This window comes from Ptychodera flava, chromosome 1 (assembly GCF_041260155.1).
Source record: "Ptychodera flava strain L36383 chromosome 1, AS_Pfla_20210202, whole genome shotgun sequence".
Lineage (NCBI taxonomy): Eukaryota > Metazoa > Hemichordata > Enteropneusta > Ptychoderidae > Ptychodera > Ptychodera flava.
The window spans coordinates 59,908,698-59,931,415 of record NC_091928.1 but is presented as its reverse complement, the minus strand read 5'-3'; the positions used below and the strand labels follow the sequence as shown (position 1 = coordinate 59,931,415).

At 40.7% G+C, this 22,718-nt stretch overlaps 2 protein-coding genes across 3 annotated transcripts in view; one reads left to right on the top strand and one right to left on the bottom strand.

Moving 5' to 3' along the window:
* Positions 1 to 579: 579 nt before the first annotated feature.
* LOC139146251 (uncharacterized) lies at positions 580 to 1,524 on the top strand. Its single transcript, XM_070717661.1, has one exon. The coding sequence runs from the start codon at positions 580 to 582 to the stop codon at positions 1,522 to 1,524; it is 945 nt and encodes a 314-aa protein (XP_070573762.1).
* An 11,353-nt stretch (positions 1,525 to 12,877) lies between these two features.
* Positions 12,878 to 22,718, bottom strand: part of LOC139142111 (uncharacterized) — a 34,222-nt gene continuing 24,381 nt past the window's right edge. The window contains exons 3-10 of one of the 2 annotated variants that reach the window (XM_070711946.1): positions 21,972 to 22,052; positions 19,529 to 19,603; positions 18,387 to 18,758; positions 17,446 to 17,709; positions 16,583 to 17,038; positions 16,194 to 16,442; positions 15,106 to 15,168; positions 12,878 to 14,796 (exon numbers count right to left, since the gene is read on the bottom strand). In XM_070711946.1, the coding sequence (XP_070568047.1) occupies positions 13,985 to 14,796; positions 15,106 to 15,168; positions 16,194 to 16,442; positions 16,583 to 17,038; positions 17,446 to 17,709; positions 18,387 to 18,758; positions 19,529 to 19,603; positions 21,972 to 22,052 (2,372 nt within the window). In that variant the 3' untranslated portion in view covers positions 12,878 to 13,984. Of the gene's footprint in view, positions 14,797 to 15,105; positions 15,169 to 16,193; positions 16,449 to 16,582; positions 17,039 to 17,445; positions 17,710 to 18,386; positions 18,759 to 19,528; positions 19,604 to 21,971; positions 22,056 to 22,718 lie in introns of both variants that reach the window. The other variant, XM_070711937.1, reaches the window with a different exon arrangement.

Below are 22,718 nucleotides of genomic sequence, written 5' to 3'. Positions count from 1 at the left end.
AGGTCTTGGCAGGGAGCCGGTAGTATTGAAGAGTCCCAGAACTACCCATGGGGCGAGACTCCGATTCTCGGTGCTGCAGGGACTGATTTCCAGCAGTCTGCCCCCAGAACCCCAAGGGGAACAGGCCAGCACGTCCTCGGATGTGGCCAGCCACCCCAGCGGGGATCAGGGGAGGACTGAACGGGAGCCAGTGACTAGCGCAGAGAGAAGTCTCTCCCAAGGCACAGACCCCAGCCAGGTACGTACCACGGCAGCCAAGCGGAGGCAGAGACGTAAGCGGCAGCTTGAAAGATCAGTCACCCTGCAGAGCCACCCGGGTGACGAAGAGACTAACAACGGCAAGAGTTGCAGGGAGGAAGAGCCTCACCCCAGCTCATCCAAGCGAGCGGGGAGCTACTACGCCGGACGACCGTCCCCCTGCCCCTTCCCGGGATGCCGCTTCGAGTCGAAGGGGATCAAGGAGCACTGCTTCAGAAAACACCTTCCCCGATGCCTCCGCGAAGACCCAGGACGTGTCGACTACAACGCCATCGTTGACCTCCTGGAGTTCCTGACAAAGAGAAGCTGGTGGGGCCTAATATGCCGATCTTGGCGCTCTACGACCACCTGAAGGCCCGAGCCCACGCCAGGATACCTGAAGGCGCCAAAGTCACCGACACCTGCCGGAAGACTATGGAGGGTTTGTGCCACCGGATGAACTGGGATGTCCCAGAGAAGCCCCGCATCAACCCACCAAATACTCTGGCTGTCATGGTCCAATGGAGAGTCATGTCGGCTCTGGTACATGACCTTGACCCAGCGGACCGTGACCGGGTACGGCGTTGGACTGGCAAGGGAGCCCAGGAGCGCCCTCGCCCACCAGCAGCAGCCGCCGCCAAAGTGCCAGGGAGTCTAACGATGATCCCCGCAGGTTACCAACGGGGAGCCAAGCCCACCAGGGAGACCTCACTTCCTCGCACACAGGTGGCAGCAGCCAGTCAGGAAGCAGAACACCCGACGACGGCCCCAGCAAGGTATGGATGGGAAGCGGAACGTAGCCAGGAATCTCCACTTCCGAAAGCCATGGATTCGCATTTTCACTTGGATCGGACAGTGAAACAACTCAGGAAAGGCAGCCGAGTGACAACGTCAGCTCAACTCGTCTCGGCCTGCCCAAGCGTCCGACCCGAAGTGCCAGTCCAAGTGGTTGGAGGAGTGGAGGTATACTGTGACCCGGAAACCTTCCCCGAAGACCTGACGCGGGAACCAGGGTGGAAGATTGCCATCGGCCTCCACCCCAAAGCCGCCGTCGGAGCAGGCAACCAGGTACTGCAGGAGATCCGACGCCTGGTTGCATCCCCACACGTCGCCGCTCTAGGGGAAATCGGACTCGACAGAACCGTGGGCAGCGACAAGTGGACGAAACAAGAGGACGTCTTCAGGGAACTCCTGAGCATGGCCAACCCCGCCAAACCAGTCATCTTACACCTCAGAGGCGCGGCGGGAGATAAGTTGCCTGTGGTACTCACGCCCTGGCCCTGGTAACCGTCAAGGAGATGTGCGACTCGACCCAGCTTATCCATATCCATAACTTCGCGGGAGAGCTGCGCACCCTTCGTAGATGGCGCCAGGCGTTCCGCCACTGCTATTTCAGTTTCTCAGCAATGGTGGCGGACTTCGACGACAGGCAAGTTGAGGCCCTGAGAGACGTCCCCCTGGACCGGATCCTCCTGGAGACGGAGTCGCCGTATCTTATGCCATGGCCCAACCAGCAATACAACACCCCCGCATACATCGGTGACGTGGCGCAGGAGGTCATAAGACATCGAGGTGGAGACATCAAGCGCCTCCTGCATACGGCGATGAGCAACACCCGCCGTCTCTATGGGGACTAGGGAGGTCCAGGAAACCTGGATTGGAGCGGGACTCGTGCCCGGGAGGGGACTTCACAGACCCCAGAGGGTGCGCGCCCTGAAGACCAAACCAATACAACCACCCATCCAAGGAGGGAGCTACTCTGGTGACACCCTTGGTGACGGGAGCAGCACCGGTGTGAAATATTCTCACTGGGAAGCCTTAGGAGAAAATAGCCGCTATCCCTTTCTCTCTGTCTTTTTCGTTTGTTTGTTTTGTTTCCTTCCAAGCTGTAGATGCGGTTCCCACCTGTTTGATAAAACGGGGGGGAGTGTAGTGTGAACAGCGCCCCCAACTGCCTCTGTGGGTTGCTAGGGGATACTGCCGACCCCCCCGCAGAGTCAGCGTCCTGGGACCATGTGATCTCCGCATCAGAACACGCCAGATCTAAGACTACAGCCATACTATACGCATCACGCAGCTACAAGCTCTGATATAATTATCTTCTCATCACTCTAGAAGCCAGATACCTTGACTGTCTGAACAGATGTACCATTCCTGTTCTGGACAGTACATCTTGCTTCACCATGGTGAGTACATATATTCACCCGGCTATCACTTCAGATCCGAAGACATGCAAAATTTGCGTAGCTTTTGACACAGACATTCGACCCAATGCAAGAAAACCGCCACTGATACCGGTTGCATCTGTGACGAGCGACTCGCTTCTGTATACTCGTCTATGGGGCGAATGGTCCCAGAGCTGAATAGCTCTCGAGCGACTGTGCACAGTGCCTCTATCACAGGCGTGCTGTTTTCTGGGTAGTTTCTATAAGTGATAAGTGTAGTTTATTCCACAGTTACGAGTGGAGTGATACGTACCGGCCGCCGCGTACTTGCATAGTACGCGGCGGCCGGTACGTATCACTCCACTCGTAACTGTGGTTTATTCTACGTTTCGACGTTCTCTTCCGTACGGAAGAGAACGTCGAAACGTAGAATAAACTACACTTATAGAAACTACCCAGAAACAGCACGCCTGTGGCCTCTATCCATAGCACAGGCGCTCCTTAACTGGGTAGTCTGCTATTAGTGCTAAGTAGATCGATTTTCGGATCGATCTATTGATCCCGTAGTCGATATGCCCGCCACTGCAACCTAAATACTAGGTTGCAGTGGCGGGCATATCGACTACGGGATCAATAGATCGATCCGAAAATCGATCTACTTAGCAGACTACCCAGCTAAGGAGCGCCTGTGATCCATAGAGAGATTGTGGTGACGGTTTATGCCTGAGGCTATTGACCCCTATTGACCTTGCTCGTGGAAACTTTGAGCATGGATGTAAATGCTTTGAGGTAGAGCTGGAAGGTGAGACCTATGGCCGCAATTTGCACTTTCATAGATTTAAAGCAGAGGGATCGTTTTCATATCCTTGCACCCTAACTTCGTGTGACAGGGGCTGTGTGTACCAGATATGTCTTGCAGCATGCCTCGCACCGGCGTTCGCTCTCTCTCATTCTCGTACGGCTCCCGTTTTCGAACGCATGAGGGCATTTACATAATTTTGCGCATGCGTGGTGGTGGGTAGACGATTTCTCCCTGATGACGTACGCGTTGTACGGTACGGTAGACAGGCCTCCAGTCGCAGCTGATATTGGCTGGCCAAGCGTTCATCCCACGATCTACGCAACAGCCTACCATTTAATAGCGCGACGGTCTGCTAATGTTTAGGCCTTCAGTCCAGATACGCCAGGAAACGATAAGGGAAATATTTTTAATGTAAAATAACACCTGAGGGTCGCATAATAACAGGCTCTCATCAGCCAACAGTCCCAAAAAATTATAACAGCAAGGTTTTGTGCGGTAAAAGTACCTCGTGCTGCCGTGTACCGTTTCAGAAAACACATAAGGCTGTATGATAGTTTAACGTCGTATTATAAGTGACTCTCGGCCTGAAAGCAAAGTTTTATAAAGTATCATAGTAACTACCTCGCAACGCCGTACCGTTTCAGAAAACGTATTATACGATAGTTCAATTGTCATATCTCGACCTCGCAACGCCGTACGGTGTCAGGAAACGTATTATACTATAGTTCAATCGTCATATCTCTATCTCGCAACGCCGTACGGTGTCAGTAAAAGTATTTTCAATTGTCATATATCTACCTCGCAACGCCGTACCGTTTCAGAAAACGCATTATAGGATAGTTCAATCGTCGTAGTTCTACCTAGCAAAGTCGTACCGTTTCAGTAAACGTATTATACGATAGTTCAATTGTCATATATCGACCTCGCAACGCCGTACGGTTTCAGTAAACGTATTATACGATAGTTCAATTGTCATATATCGACCTCGCAACGCCGTACGGTTTCAGTAAAAGTATTATAGGATAGTTCAATTGTCATATATCTACCTCGCAACGCCGTACCGTTTCAGAAAACGTATTATAGGATAGTTCAATCGTCGTAGTTCTACCTCGCAACGTCGTACGTTTCAGAAAACGTATTATACGATAGTTCAATTGTCATATATCGACCTCGCAACGCCGTACCGTTTCAGTAAAAGTATTATACGATAGTTCAATTGTCATATATCGACCTCGCAACGCCGTACCGTTTCAGAAAACGTATTATACGATAGTTCAATTGTCATATATCTACCTCGCAACGCCGTACGGTTTCAGTAAAAGTATTATAGGATAGTTCAATTGTCATATATCTACCTCGCAACGCCGTACCGTTTCAGAAAACGCATTATAGGATAGTTCAATCGTCGTAGTTCTACCTCGCAACGTCGTACGCTTTCAGAAAACGTATTATACGATAGTTCAATTGTCATATATCGACCTCGCAACGCCGTACCGTTTCAGTAAAAGTATTATACGATAGTTCAATTGTCATATATCTACCTCGCAACGCCGTACCGTTTCAGAAAACGTATTATAGGATAGTTCAATCGTCGTAGTTCTACCTCGCAACGCCGTACGGTTTCAGAAAACGTATTATACGATAGTTCAATTGTCATATATCGACCTCGCAACGCCGTACCGTTTCAGTAAAAGTATTTTCAATTGTCATATATCGACCTCGCAACGCCGTACGGTTTCAGTAAAAGTATTATACGATAGTTCAATTGTCATATATCTACCTCGCAACGCCGTACCGTTTCAGAAAACGTATTATACGATAGTTTAATTATCATATATCGACCTCGTAACGCCGTACCGTTTCAGAAAACGTATAATACGATAGTTCAATCGTCATATATACTCGCAACGCCGTACCGTTTCAGAAAACGTATCATACGATAGTTTTATGTAGTGTAATAATTGTTTCTCATCGTAAATGGCCCAGCCCCGGATTGGTTTTCTGTTTTGCTCATCAATATTATTAGTTTGGTTGACTGTAGTACCGATTTGATGACAAATTGCATCTTGGTTTTTTGTTTTGTGGCAGAAAATGCAGACAAGTTAAGCAAAATAAATCTTTTTCGCAGAGTCTCCGTTTTTTATGCCGCTATCGTGAAACCTTTTAGCTGTTTGAGCAATGCGGGCAAAGTGTGTTTGACTTTTCTCACCGGATATTTAGGTTTTCGGTCCGGATATCGACTGAATACTTAATCCTTCACATCAACTGATCAAAGTTATTTAACGAGGTCAAAATGACATTATCTTAATACTGGGTTTACTCAGACTACAAATACATTCGTTGGGACCGGATGGATGATGCAGCTTGCTTTAAATGTATTCGAGATGTACGAACTTGACGCATTACGTTCTCGAAATTCCAAAGTTATTCGGAAAGTTGCTGTCTCAGACTACGTCCATTAATATTTTAAATTATCGTTTAGACAAAGAAAACTGCACATTCTGCTTCATCAGCGCTGATAATGATTGACTTGTACTTCTGACGCGCACATTCTCATCAAGTTGTGTTGGAGCACGGGCGTATGATTGTTAATCATAATTCTTTTAGAAATAAACAACATGTTTATAATTTACTTGCTGCCTGATTTTTTGTGAGTTTTGCAGTAATTCATTGCATGGTATCTATGGCAATATCATAAGGTGGTGCTCCTTACTTAATAAAAGTTTAACACATATTGTTGTCATACTTTCTAAGAGATTGAACTTGTATAAGACAAACAAACTTCTGTAAAGAGTGCAGAAATTAAATATAGTTCTACAGAAATTCTACATAAAAATTCTGTAGAATGTGGTATAAATTCAATATAGTGCTACGATTTTCTGTAGAACGTCTATCGAATTTACATAGAAATTCTGTAAATTCTACAGAAATGATACAGAATTCTGTTGAATTTCTACAGAAAAAGGGGGCCAAAACTCCATTAAACTCCGTTAATTTCCATAAAGGTTCAGTAGAATTTCTGTAGAAATTCTGTATCACTTTAATTGAATTTTGTCATCAATTTCAATAGAATTTCTACAGAAAATTTTCATAAGGGTTTGCTTCCTTTTAGACCGTTTTTTCTATTTTCCTTTTTTATTTGCTTGTTTACTGTTATTCTGTCAGAGTTCCCTGCAGTGTGGTTTATATTGACCTCAGACTCTTTGCTTTGGCCAATTAGGTGACATCAGTATCTGCAATTCACTGGTAGGATACCCTGGATACCGTTCACCATTAACATATTCGTGAAATTAATGCTTATTCGTTACATTGTGTTTCGTTGCAATTGAAAGGCGTCCATGATACAGATCGAACCACGACCTCAGGTTCTAAGGGAGCCGTCATTATTTACACCCCGGGGGGGGGGGGGCGAAGGAATTTCATCGCAAGCTTCGAAATTATGAGTAACCCCCATGCCAACCATGATGAATTTGAGAAACCCCCCTTTCTGACTCAAAAATTTGACTGAAACCCCCCCCCCCCCAACTTAGAAAAGTTAAACACCATACATGTATTTGGAAAATTTACAAAAATATAGCAATAGTAAAGAACTTTCAATTCCTGATGTACCCTTCTAGATTATCATCGGTTATCTCAATATGGTGGAAAAAGGTGACACCAACAAAATGAAATCCAAAGTGACAACAAAATAGAGAATATATAAAAGCTCATGCTATAGCCCCAACATATTGTTTAATTTGGATCGGTATCGTGAAAAGATTCTCACGAGAATATCTGACTTTGCAGAGTTTGAAAATACAGGGCGGGAACACGTGAGGAGATGAAGGGGAGAGTGTCAATAATACACGTTAAACTATCGTATAATAGATAATATGATAAAATACAACAATAATACGATACTAATAATACCAATAAATACGACAATAATACTAGATAATACGACATTAAACTATCGTAAAATAGTTTTCTAAGCGAACGCGCGATAAGAACTCTGGTTACGAGAGTGTAAACTATCGTGTAATACGTTTTCTAACCGGTAAACCGGTGCGAGGTAGGTATATGACAATTGAACTATCGTATAATATCATTATCATTTTGTTGAACTGTTGGCTAAAGAGAGACTCTTATAATATGACATTAAAGGGTCTATGACATGATTTCCAAAGTTTTTATTTTTTCCCTTCAAAAACTCAGCTAGGGGACTTGTCATGCGCGGGATTGCTCCACTTTTTATGAAATAAATTCAACCGTGAAAAGTTTAAACTAAGATTGATATTGTCTTATTTCATAAAAAGAAAATTCACTACCCTTTCTGAAAACTATCACTCTGAGTGTAGCTGTGTTGGACGTCGACCTTTGACAGAACTATCATTTCCTTGGAGCACGAGACAAATGATGCAATCGACTCGTGTTCCCGTGCATTTTCAGAGCAAACGAATCTTGCAAAAAGTGATGTGTTAGGCCTATTTTGTACATGTTTTAATGAAGAAAAACAAAGAAAGCTTGTCGCCGCATTGTCGGGTCCCCATTTTATTTCGAATCGCCGTCTTCGAAAAGCCGAAAAAAGTCGAACGAGTTGGGCTAAGCGTACACGCCCACCCGTAACATTTACTTGCGTATTATCTGGACCGGGGGGGGGGGGGGGGGGGGGGGGGGGGATACGCGATGCAATATAGTGACATAAGCTAACTTCAAAACCCAAAGAGTGATTTTACGTTTGGTTGTACGGGGCATGTCATAGGCCCTTTAAACTATCCCATTATACGTTTTCTGAAACGGTACGGCGTTGCGAGGTAGATATATGACAATTGAACTACCGTATAATACGTTTTCTGAAACGGTACGGCGTTGCGAGGTAGATATATGACAATTGAACTATCGTATAATACGTTTTCTGAAACGGTACGGCGTTGCGAGGTAGATATATGACAATTGAAACTATCGTATAATACTTTCTGAAACGGTACGCGTTGCGAGGTAGAACTACGACGATTGAACTATCGTATAATACGTTTTCTGAAACTGGGCGACGTTGCGAGGTAGAACTACGACGATTGAACTATCCTATAATACGTTTTCTGAAACGGTACGGCGTTGCGAGGTAGATATATGACAATTGAACTATCGTATAATACTTTTATGAAACGGTACGGCGTTGCGAGGTCGATATATGACAATTGAACTATCGTATAATACGTTTTCTGAAACCGTACGCCGTTGCGAGGTAGAACTACGACGATTGAACTATCCTATAATACGTTTTCTGAAATGGTACGGCGTTGCGAGGTAGATATATGACAATTGAACTATCGTATTATACGTTTTCTGAAACGGTACGGCGTTGCGAGGTAGATATATGACAATTGAACTATCGTATAATACGTTTACTGAAACGGTACGGCGTTGCGAGGTCGATATATGACAATTGAACTATCGTATAATACGTTTTCTGAAACGGTACGGCGTTGCGAGGTAGATATATGACAATTGAACTATCGTATAATACGTTTTCTGAAACGGTACGGCGTTGCGAGGTAGATATATGACAATTGAACTATCGTATAATACGTTTTCTGAAACGGTACGGCGTTGCGAGGTAGATATATGACAATTGAACTATCGTATAATACGTTTTCTGAAACGGTAGCGCGTTGCGAGGTAGAACTACAACGATTGAACTATCCTATAATACGTTTTCTGAAACGGTACGGCGTTGCGAGGTAGATATATGACAATTGAACTATCGTATAATACGTTTTCTGAAACCGTACGCCGTTGCGAGGTAGTTACTATGATACTTTATAAAACTTTGCTTTCAGGCCGAGAGCCACTTGTAATACGACGTTAAACTATCATACAGCCTTATGCGTTTTCTGAAACGGTACACGGCAGCACGAGGTACTTTTACCGCACAAAACCTTGCTGTTATAATTTTTTGGGACTGTTGGCTGATGAGAGCCTGTTATTATGCGACCCTCAGGTGTTATTTTACATTAAAAACATTTTCCTTATCGTTTCCTGGCGTATCTGAACTGAAGGCCTAAACATTAGCAGACCGTCGCGCTAATGGTAGGCTGTTGCGTAGATCGTGGGATGAACGCTTGGCCAGCCAATAACTCAGCTGCGACTGGAGGCCTGTCTACCGTAGTCTGGTTCCCTGACCCATTTCCCCAGTAGAGGGCATGGGGAAATATAGGGTCAGGTACCGGGTAGCCATCTTGAACAGAATTTTGTTCATCTTGAACAGAATTTTGTTCAAGATGGCGGAGGTTGCAAGTCACCTGACAGAACATACTACACAACAATATGGCTGGTACCATGAAAAACGCCGGTCAAAATTCGACTGGATCAGAATTATGTTCGAACACTGGTATCCGAACCAAAAACATTGGCACACGAGACGGGAAACAAACTGAAAGGATTAAGTACGGGGAAATAGAGGTGATGAAGGCTGGCTGTGATATCGCAGCAGTACTTGTTGCATGTATCGAACGCGCTAGGGTCATTGAGGTCATCGCCGACTGTGGCGTGACCCCAAGACCCAAGCACGTTCGATACACGCCACAAGTACTGCTGCGATATCACAGCTAATTGAAAGCAAACTTTGTTGGAACTGTGAACGACCATTGATTCGATGGATAGAATGGTGTCCGAATTCGTGAAAAATGCCAGGCATCATGTCGACATTCTAAAAGTATTAAGAGGTGGCTAACAGTGGCTAAATCATGGAGGTAGAAAGTCTTTCTTTCTACCTCCACGGCTTTGTGGTACCAAACAAGAAGTTGGTGTCAAGTGAGCCTGATAATGCGAAACCCAAGAAAGATGAGAATAAGTTACAAGTGTTACTTTCATCCAATCACAGCTTGTTTTATTTTAAACCAATAGCGTCCATGTTTACATTAGCCGGTACCTGACCCTATATTTCCCCACGCCCTCTACCGGGGAAATGGGTCAGGGAACCAGACTATGTCTACCGTACCGTACAAACGCGTACGTCATCAGGGAGAAATCGTTTCCCCACCACCACGCATGCGCAAAATTATGTAAATACCCTCATGCGTTTCGAAAAACGGTGAGCGTACGAGAATGAGAGAGAGCGAACGCCGGTGCGAGGCATGCTGCAAAGACCCTTCTCGTGTGTACAGGCCTCACCACTACACAGTCCTACGTACCGTGCTGTGTGTTCCCGGCGTTATACCGTACGGTGGTGGGGAGGCCGTATAACGCCAGGAACACTCAGCACGGTACGCAGGGCTATTAAACCGTGCCCCGGGAACTCGAGCACGGTACGCAGGGCTACCGGTATAGCATGCGCTGTTTTCATCTTTTTTATATATGAAATACGCATAGCCTCGTTACTGGAACTAGATCAGATAAGTATACTATATCAGATAAGTTTGGAGATTTAAGTTTGACAAGTGTTACCATGAATTTCATCATTTTACAAACAAATAATTATACGTATTGGTGAACCACTCCTTCATTGAGGGACTGGATCTGTCTGCAGGTTTATTTACGAGGAAGGGAAAACTGACTCTAGAACTGCGCGAGGAAAGAAAGTGGTACAAACAGAGAGGAGGAAAAGCCCAGATGAATAATTGAACTACAAATCATTTCACCATACCGGTATTAAAGTTCCATTGTTACTGCAACTTAGATTTACACTTCAACTTTCACTTATTGACTTAACATGAAGCTGCTAAATTTCTTTCCACATGCAAACTTTTACAAATTTTGTGCAGCTATTTTTAAGAGAAAAGCACAGATAGTTAATTTATTAATGTTCATTATTAATGCAAATTTTCATTTATTTGACATGAACTGTAGTGTCCTTTAGTTCACCTTATCCTATATTGTTGTTAATAACTATACCTGTACAGCTTCGTCAAATTTGATGAAATCACCTTTGACTTTGTCCTTCAAGTTTTACAACTTTTATTGAATCTCAAATTTAAAAATTCATTGAGTTTACAACCTCCAGATGACAAAACTGTCTGAACTTATAAGAGTGTGTGTAGCTGATTTGTGTAGAATCTGTATTAAATATTAAACGTCTGGAAAAGTGCAAGTTCACCAATATGTTGTGGCAATATCAGTACCAAGTTTCACCAAATGTGTAGGGCTGAGTGTTGATCAATATAGTTTTGATCAAAAATATGCAAATTACTGATATGGAACTGCTGTCTTTCTTTCAATGCAAATATAGTTTATGAATAATCTACAAATATGGCAAGTTTCATTGACTTTATCCTTCAAGAGATATGTCTATTTTGTAAAAGTTTGCTAGGTTTGCAAATGAGCACTTTGAGATTGACACCAAACTGCCAAATAACAAACTTTCTTATGTTTGTATGATCAATATCTGTGACAAGATGCATCTGATTTGATGCATTCATTCTGAAAATATATGACATCAGGACAATTAATTATGCAAATTGAATTGTACAAACCATACCCGTACAAAACTTATAAGTAGTTACCAGTACCAAACAGAATCTCTGTGTTTGATTTTGTTTCAATCATTTTCCCTATTATTGATTGAATCCTTCCATCAAAAAAGTTAACCAAACATGCAAATAAGCAGTGAAATTTCACATCAGCTCTTAATATTTTTCACTGCTAGCATATTATTGTGTAATCAACATTTGCAATGAGTGTCATCAGAAACTGTTCCAGATATATACCCAGTTTTCTGAAATAATTATCAAAATAAGAACGAAATTATGCAAGCCATGCCAACAAAAACTAAGTTGGTCTTGCCATCACCACTACAAGATATTCCAATGAGTGTTCTTAGATATCACACTGACAGACAGACATTGGTACAACAATAGCTCATGAATAAAGACTTGTGTGATATCAAATCTAGTTTGTAAGTCCACAGAGCTAACCTCCCTCTCCCTCTCCCCTTGCAGGATCAAGCCACTTACACAATGCTGACATAGACATCTTGGTATGCATTATCTATTTAATCTTCATTCTATTGCACAGGACCCTTGACGTCACCAAGCCTTTGTTTTAGGCTTCTTGTCCAGGTTCATTCATTATAGGCCATACTCTTGGAACCTTTGTTTCACTATCCCTCCACCAACTCCATTTCCTCCTTAGCTTCATCAGCCTACTTTCCCTTCCTGGGCCAGTCATGACATGTACCCCCATTCAAGAAGGTGGTCACCAAAGGCCTGACGGAACCACTTTCACCTTCCGCTCTCTAAAGGTCTACAAACCCAAGTTTGCAACCTAAACCTTTGCCCCGGAAGCAGACTGGCGGACACTCCTTGCTTTGAGTTATTTTGTCTACCTACCGTAGTTTATTGATTTAGTACCGGTACTTAAAAAGTTTTTAGTCTTACCTAGATTTTTGGACAAAGTGCTTATTGGTAGTCAAGGTTCAGTCCATAAACATGTTGACTATTTATATGCTTTTATTATCTCATCATTGCCAGTTGAATTCCTTGTAGATTGTTCATTTGTTTTATTACTCATTTGTTTCATGTTAAACATTCTCTTGGCTCCACATCCTATATAGTGGCGTGTACTTACAAATATGATGTCAACACCGGTGCATGTATCTTTCAACAAAGGTATGAATCTTATTTTTTCCATGTGTATATATACTTACAATTTAGAACAACCACAGCACATTCAAATATCATGACATACAAATTTCTTAAGTCAATTTATTATTTTATTGCAGTTTAATTTTAAGAGCATGCACATAGGTTGGAAATCATCCTGAACAGAACAAGCATTCAATACTATATTGCATATAGTGTGAATCAATGTTCTACAATATTCCATTACATTTTTAAGGAATTTATGGCATTTCTGAGGATTTTAAAATTACAGTGTTTCATCACCCTTGACAAAGGCAAATTGCAAGGCATAAATGTTATGTTCATTGTCTTTCTGTCATACCCTGGGCTTCATTTGCATTGTATAACACGTAACTAAGTACCGGTATAAACACAAATGTGTATGCAATCATATAATTACAGGGGGTATCTGTAATAATCAAATGATAAATATATTATCCATAATTAGCTGATCAGGAAAAACATACAGTACACAAACACACATATGCTGGTATATGCCAAAACTTTCAAGTGTCACATCAGGATGTTAAATAGCTGTGGCAAAATTTCAAACAAATAAATATCATAACATCAACTGAAATACTGATCCAAAATTTACAAAATATAGAATTATTGTATTCAAACCTGTACAAACATTTATGTGAGATATTTTGATAGAAAAAGTAAAACACAAAATACAGCATACTGAAAACCACAGAAGAAGTACGTATACATTTTGACCATTGGTCATAAAACCAAGAAGTGATGTCAGGTGTTTTGAAAGTAGTGAGCACACCCTGCTCTAAATATGGCATTAACAGGTTACCAATCAGCTGGTCACATGAAAATTGCATTATAAGAAGTTGAACAAAAGTCATGATATGTATAATGTAATGAGAAAGCATGCAAATGAACTGACAAATTAAATTTGAGTATGTTATTAGAACACTTGCAACAGAGATCAAGGAAAAATGGGTATTCTTTGGAAAAGCAGCCTAGTGGTAAGCTATGACCATACTCTGGCATTGTCAATGCCTTGGAAGGTGTATATGTCATTTGTTTATGGAATATAACTAGCATGTTGCTGTTAGGATGGACATGCAGATCTGTTTTGTCTGCAGTTCATGCAACAATTCACAGGAGCCATATGTAGTCTCTGAACTTTACATGTTTTTAATGTTAAAATTAAGTTTACACAAAGTTGTTTATTCAGAGAACATTTTGATATGGCCTGCTCCAGACTCTGTGACAGCAATTCTGTCACCATGAGCAGCAACCTGCCAGGGGCTGCTAACATCTTGTCTAAATAAATTGCAGACCCACTTCCTGTCAGATCTCCATTTGACAATTCTATTATTGGCACTATCACAAACGTAAACATTATCATCTTCATCAACAGCAATTCTAGTTGGTATGGCTATCTCACCATCATGTACACCATATCTACCAAACTGATACAAGTAATTCAATTTACTATCAAAACACTTGATGCAGTGGTTTTGACTGTCAGACACCATTATCACATTTTTGCTGTTTACAGCAACGAAGAAAGGCAAATTAAATGGTATTGTTCCATTTCCTTCACCATTGACCTGTGCAATGAACTGGCCATCTTCAGTGTACTTACGTAGATAATGATGTCTTACATCAGTGACAAAAACAAACCCAACCATTACAGCAATGCCATAGGGGCATATATCCCCAGTGAGAGCAATTATTCTCAGAATTTGGTTGATGAGGTTACAAACAACAATTTGAATATTTCCTCGGTCATTGATATAGAAGTGACTTTCATTGGAGATAGCTACATCCCATGGCTTAAATGGCTGTGCAAACTGACCATCAAAGCTTCCCAAGACTTTGTCGCAGCTGTAATCTTCATTCAGTATCTGTACAATATTGTTATCTGGGTCACATACCACGAGTTGATCACCAAGAAATACCATACCTCTTGGTTCTTTAAACTTTCGACCTGGTTTCGGACCTTGCCCATCCAATAACCTTACTGACCAATAACCTAAAGGGGATAAATGGCGAATGATTAAAACATGGATAATATCAACTTCATAATGAATTATCAAAATTTAAGAATTATTGTTAATTACTTGTCAATAAAAGAAAGCTACACCAGTACTTTGCAAAACTCCTTCACCCTTTCAGGCCTGATTTTCTGGTAACCTAGCAGAGCTACCCCTACTGGAATATATAGGGGTTTAGGCCTGAAAGGGTTTTAAAACGTACAAACAACCTCTTGACAAATTTAATGTGCATTTCTCTCTGAGGGAAGGGGCATATTGCATTGAATCAACTACACGGTTTTACTTACCAGATGCTTTTTTCCTGAAGCTGAGACGTCTCAAGAATTTTGTAACGCCTGAAGCCTTCTTTCCTAAGAATTAAAAAAAATACTTCAAGTTTCCAGTACATTAAAAATACATTCACCAAATTTCTTATTCATTGATTTGAAATTGATAAATTTTAGTAAATTTACTCTGAGACTGTGAAATTGCATATTTCAAAACAACAGATCCCTTCCAATCAATATGTAATCCCAGAAGTTTAAAATATATGTAGACTGGTCCCTTAGCCTTCCTCGGCACCAGTTACTGTGTCAGCAGCACTTACTGGCTGGCCAAGTGACTAGTGTACCTTGCAAAGCCCTCTAGTGTCACAAGTGGTCTCCTTGTACCGGTATGTTGACATAAGCGTACAACATATCACTAATAAGCAAATGATTAAATGATTAACTAGGACTTTGGCAATCGGTTCATAATAAGAAATAATTTTGATATGAGGCCGATAGTTCTCAAAACTTGATAAGGGAGGTTTTCTTAAGACTTGGTATCATCAGAGAAGAGCATCAGAACATGCAGAAAATGGTCAGGAAAATAGCCCTGATACTAGCAATAACACCCTTGCATAACATTCATGAATGCAGTACAGTGGTAAATAGGCTTTCATCTCCAACTATGACTCCATTTTCAGTGCATACAACATTTAACATTGAATTTCTTAAAATAAAACTTCAGTAATCAGTGTTATAAAGGACAATGGCGTGCAATTCAATTGTTGCAAGAAGGTCCCTCTACAAACTGCTGGGGAGACTCTGCCTGCCCTTTATGCATATTTATAACCTGGCGTAAGTATGAATTAACCCAAACTCTGTAAGGTTCACAAGTCTGTGGGCTAACAGGTTCACTCCCATGATCTACCACACAACAGCCTATTACTAAAAAGTTACTTTTTCACTTCATTCTGTTTTGATATTTAAACGGTATGCCCACAGACTTGGAGCAAATCTAAAATATATGGTATAAACTGATAAATATTCAGATATGCAGACAGGAATATCAAGAACATGTAATTTTCAGATTTTGGTTGATAAATTCAGAGCAAATGGAAAAAGATACAAACCTTTCTTTTGTTTTGTTTCAAATATGATTTGTGTTGGTGCTACAGCTGGTATTTCTTCTGTAGAAGATGTACTCTGTATGTCTTCAAGAATTGGGTCAGCTTGTGCAACTGGTGCAAGGGCTGCAATTCCTTCTGTCTCCCTCTCTGTCATCTGCACTGATGTCTGGGTTGGCTGTATTGTAGGGCTCATAAGCTGGGAGTTGCCATTTTCACTATCCATGGCTGGATGAATTTCAGCTGAAATTACTTCTGTCACTAGATTTGAACAAAAATATATTTATTTAGCCTGTTAGTACAATTCTGCTTCTATCCTGACCACCTTTCAGTTTAATCAAGGTTTGTTTGCATGCAGCTTGTAAGTTGATGGGATGAAACTTATGGACACCTACCAGTCTTATCATTTCCATCTCTTACATGTTGATGTTCATCTCTAATTCTTCCCAGTTCTGGTTCTGAAACAGCATGCTGTGACAATTTTGCTCCAAGGTCATTGATCACCTTATCCTTCTTTTCTAGTTCAACCATATATTCTTCTTTCATTTCAATACATTTTCTCATGTATGCTTTCTCATTGGTGTCCAGTTGTTCTGTTAGCTCCAGGCATTTTGCCTTAAAATTCTCCTTTTGTTCTTCAGTCTCATGCAATTGAAGTTTAAGAGACTGCTTCAATGCTTTGGAAGGCTCTTTTTGCCAAAGATCTAACAGATATTCAACTACATAATGAATGGTCTGCGATGGACTTATCTTAGCAAGCAATAAGCTTTCAAGTAGAGGGCTGATATTTCTTTCTGCTATTTGTGGTAGTGGAGACAGTTTTGGTGCCTGGCTAAGGCTTTCTTCTAATTCTGAAAGAAAAGAAATGGGGCACTTTGTGATATAATATTGTGATTATTATGGCATTTCCAATATGCACTTCATGAAGAAATACATCTACAACGAAGATCATTCTAGCTGGACATTTGACTATATGTTAAGTATACTTTTTATGCAGTATGCACAAGTTGTACAGATAAAATAGTGGATAAAAGCACCAATTCTTTGAGTGTTTGGATAGAGGTGTCAAATGACTTAATCGGGTTAATATATCAAATTTAAAGTATCAGATTATGCCAGCATTAACTTAAGGCTGTTGTTCTGCAGGCATGTGGGTGCCAGTTATATCAGGGGAAAACTGATGAACTTGTTATTGAAATATTTGTGTTCAATCTATACATACTTTACACTTGGCAATATAATACCAGTGATACATTACCATCTATCGTCAAGTTTTCAAATCCAAGGTTATTCAAGAGATATCTCCTGACACCGAGCAATGCTAAGACTTCCTGCCTGGATGATAGGATATATTGAACGTTGTCTGTCATAGCAAAGAAAAGTTGGACAACATATTGGCTTTGCCTCCTCCTAATACAACTTTCACCAGCATTGAAGATAGATGTCAGGTAGTTGTTCACTGGAAGGAGTGAGATGATACTTGGGTCTACCTCCAGGATCATCAGTTTATCAACATCCATTCCTGTCAAAGAATTTCAAAATTAACTTTGCAACAACTCACCCTCAGAAGTCTGTTCTGGCAAACAAACAGAATTTTAGTAATTCCAATAACGTTCTCTGTATGCTTGGAAAGCCAAGCCAATTATAATAAAACCCCTTCCTAACATTACAATGATATACCTGAATATTATTTACTATTAAAAAAAGCTCCAGATTGTCATGAGTCTAGTGGTGACATTTATTTCACCAGAACAGCTTTCAATATCACTAAGACATGACAGTAATCTTTGGTTTTATTGCATCCATAAAATATCATGAGGATGTTGAAGTAACTTGGATAATGACTCATCAGCAGTAGCTTTACTGCAGCTCACTATATATTTTTAAATACACAGATAGGCAGTTATTAACATGTCATTTGCAAATATATGGGTGAATAATTTATCTCTTGACCGTGATACTTCCCTAAGCGTACTGTACATTTTAGTCTTAAAGTTGTAGTAACATTTGTTTCTTCCTTTTGTCACCAAAATGACAATAATGACCTTCTGTACAAGAAGTTATGGTGAACAATATAATGTCCAAAACTTCTTATACCGGTATATCTGGAAGGTTTATTCTGTTTTGGTGATGTAAACACTTGTAGATTATTACATTCATTTACTATAACATTAGCCAGGAATATGGTGATGAATCTACCTGTCTGTGATAATTCTTTTCTACACTGTTCATATTCTTCAAAGTGTAGTTTTGTTGTGTGCTCCAAGTAGATGGCACCGATTTTATTCAGTGTTTCTTCGGTGATGGTTGTAGATGTGATCATTTTCTTTAGTTTTCGTGTCTGATATTGATTCCACAGACAGATCAATGCATCCAGTGTTTTACACTTGAGATGATAGGTCATGCTACCAGTACTTGTACCTTCAGCAGTGATGTCAGGGTGAATTGCCTCCAACTGTCTTGGTGTGTCTTCAATCACTTCACGTAAAAGACAGTACTCCTGTGTAACTTGTGCCATTGTTCGATTACCAACAGGAATGCCGCTAGGAATCACATGTAAGTTTATTTGACCTGTATGTTGATTAAGATATTCCGAGTTACTTGTGGATCCCAAAATGATGGATATCCCATCCCAAATTCTACACTGTGAGCACACTTGGTTTACACTATTGAAATTGATTTGAGGGTGGCTTTGAATATTTTCATTGATAAGTCATTGTATGATTGTAAAATTTGTATATTATGTTAACTTTTGGGATTAGATTTCACACAGTTTTGCCTAGACTTGGTTCAAGTCCGTGATTTGTAAATGTTTGAGTGGAGTGAACGCATGATTTGTATTCTGCTTTCATGTGAAACGCGCGCGTGAGTGGACGCGATGAGTAGGGTGAACGCTATACAGCGGAGTTTCACCCGGAATCCGGCAGAAACTAACTCACTACTGCGCAGACTCAAACGTGACGCATTCAATCGCTGGCAAAACCTGGCGTAAGCTGCCAAATTCCGGATAGGGTTGTACGAAATAGGAGAGACACAAGAGAAACTATTATAAATGATTTTATTTTTTTTAAATTCACCGACTTGAACCAAGTCTAAGTTTTGCCCAAACATATCCGAAACTGCTTCTTTTTTATACACTAAACTTACATCAGTTTTAATGTGTCATTGATACCGTTTTAAGTTACATCCTGCCTACCAGCCTATTTCTAAATATGATATAGAATTGTGTAGTCATTTATGTACCGGAAGGAGAAATCACTGCACATGTATCTTATGTGTGTTGAGAAAAAAAGTAGGGCTCTTAAAAAGGAAAATCATCAAGTGTAGATGAAGAGTATTACCTCTACTGTGAGTACCATTATCCACGGTAGTACTTTCTTCATTTTCATCTTCAGGATCTTCACTGCTTTGGAAAACTATCATAAGCAATAACAAAAATAAAAGATGGCATTTATGTAAGTATACATACCTGCTGTCGATGTTTTATTTTCTGTGAGCACACCAAAATTTTTGAAGGTAAAAGAATGGTTGTATTCAAAAGAGGGCACTTGAAGTGTTGGTTGAATATCCCTGAAAAGTTGCGCCGCTCTGCCATTCTGGGTAATTTAAGATTAAGCTGAGCCTCCCTACCGTGTACTGGTAGATCTTTGTTTTTGTCTGTTTTGTAATTCAGGAAACGCATGTTGATCTTCCAGTAGAGTATGGATAGCTTAATATGTCGCAGTAAGAAGTATCACTCGAGTACGTTAAGGCGAGGCTCGAGAAATTTCTATGAATATGCAAATTTGCACTAATAAATATTCATATTTCCCTGAGCGCGCGCGCTCAGCTTGATTCAACCGGGTCGCGGACGTGTATGGTGTGCGAGTACTCGCGAGTGTAGCCTTCGAGGCTTCAGCTCATGTGGGCAAAAGACCCAAACGGGAGATTTGGAACGGCTATTTATGTCAGCCAACTTCACCGTTTCGGTCTTTGGCATATCAAGAGCATATCGAAATGAACGCAGTTTGACGAAGGATATTGTGGCTACGCCATCATGGTTGCCGCCCGGTGCATCAGCACATGTTGATCCCTGATGTGGCCCACCACTTGTTTTCGCCATCATTCATCAAGGACAGACAGGGGTGTTTTGCAACAACTGGTTGTCACTACTCACGACATGTACAAAAAAACGTCAGAAACAAAAGCGAGGTCTGAGTATTTTATCGATCTCCAGAACTGCTGTCGCACCTACGCGATCGCTGAATGTGTGCTGAAATGGACGCGACCGCCTCGTTACTAGGATACAGTCAGCTGTCTCTACCCATAAAGCATTGTATGTGGTCCCTGGATGGGCTTCCCCAGGGGCCTGCATAGGGATTCCCGGGCCGGCTAGAGTCCCAAATTACGACAAGAAAAATGCCAAAATCCAGCCGCTAAACTTGTTATTTTTTTAAATCGCTGATTTGAATATTATATTGACATGTTTGTCAATATCATGCTGGCAATTCTTTATCCCAGAAAGCAAGTGCAGGCACAGTTTGACCCCAATTACGCTCGTACTGGAGGTCGTCCGTCAAGGGTCAGCTGATATTTTGTGGCGAGTCATTAATACGGGGGCGAAATTTCTTACAGTATAGGTCGCACTAGTGATGGAAAGTGGGGTCAACGCGGACAGTGTGGTTATTTACAGGATATGGGGGAGTCTACCGGCTGGATTCTGTGCTCGAACAGACAATACCATTTTCGAACCAAAAATACCGTTATTTAGTGAAATAAATTATTATTTCCGGGATTTTATCAACATAATACTATTTTGCGGAGTCGTTTTTTATAAAATACATATACAAAGTTTGACTAATACGGAAGGATGTGCCGATTTAGCCAGTAAAACCGAAACGCACTCGTCGATAGAGGGCGCCCTTGCGGGAGCCGTGCCTTAACATACTCGAGCATGTCAATTAATTGCTGATTTGCATAAAGACATTTATCAGTGTCATGTTAATTAATTTTGAATTTGAATATTAAATTAACATTCCTAATTACAGTGATATGTTCAGAAATATTGCATCAAATTTGATGAAATGTGGTACAGATGTTGATCTCATAGTGCTGTAATACAATTCAATGACACTTTATTTATAGCGGTATTGATTAAATTCATTTCGAATTTGCATACATGATAATTTTTTTGTTTTTAGGGTGATTATTCAAAAGCAGTGCTGCATCAAACTTTACGAAATATGGCATCAGTGATAATCTGTCAGTGTTATGATAGGATGAAAAAATCTTAAGTAACATCCTGTCATTTACCTACTAATTGACTCATTTAATGACCTTTTTAATTAGGGTGGCTGCCCAGATTGGGTTTCAGTTTTCACCAACACTCATTCTCGGCCATTCAACCCAACCTGTATCACAGCATTTTTAGCCGCAGACCCAATTAATGAAAAGGACTATCCTCTACAAGAAGTTGTCATCAAATTACCCATTAACAAGTGGGGACTGTGTTATCAACTATGATTTTTTGAGACAGGGTAATTTCCATTGCATTCTATATATATTTCAGTCTGCTGTAAGGCAAAAAAAAGCAAAAACTCATGTTCCTGTTAATAATGTACCCTTAAAGATGAATTTGTTGTAAAATGACCTCAACTTCACTGATTTCACTCAGCCAACACACCTGCAATATGTTTGTTTGTCAACTTTTTAGTTTATATATTTTTGAAGAACATTCTATCCTCCATGAAATATTTTTCCTCAAAGAATATTTGGAAAAATAACAAAAGTTATGATGTTCATTACCGTTGTGCACAGTCTGTTCAATATTTTCCTGGCCAGTTTCTTGTATTCCATGAGTTGGGTTGTCATCAGCACCTGTGTCGCCTGCTGAAAGTAATACAAATGACAAAATTTTGAGCTGTGTTTTTACTTCACGTTTAATTCATAAGCTTTTCATAACTGCATTCATCATTTACTGTGAGCAGGAAAGAAAAAAGTACTGATTGGATGTTTGCTAGCTGCGGAGCAGATAATCAGTTTTTTGAACAAAATATTTGACAAAACCAAATTAGCTTAAATTTTCCTACATTGTATGAGAGTCTTTGTAGGGTTTCATTCTTGTCAGAAACTTTAAGCTAACAATTACATCTACCAATATATTTTCAAAAAATTGTGCCAAGAAAGTTCTACATGAATGTAGAATTTCCAAGAAATTCTAGAAGAATCTGTACAAACAACCTTAAGGCCAAATGTGTAGTTAAACAATAATTGTGCAAATACACAAAGCCTTGTGTGAAAGCGAATGACAATGCCATACCCATTGGAAGATACCGGTAATCCCTGCCAATTATTACATGATGAAAGAGCCAAGCTTTGCGCTTTTTTTCCATGATCAAAACTGCAACTTCCACCAGTATACCAGTATTTATCCGTTTTTGTAAAAAATTGCAAAACTTATAAATGACAAAATGGCTTTTCAGAATAAGTGGCCCCAAAGCTGACCCATGTGTAATGCAAAATCAGCCTTGGTGAATTTCCCCTTTAAGGTTA

Coding starts and splice junctions, on each gene's coding strand:
- LOC139146251 (XM_070717661.1), top strand. CDS start 580: ATGCCGATCTTGGCGCTCTACGACCACCTGAAGGCCCGAGCCCACGCC.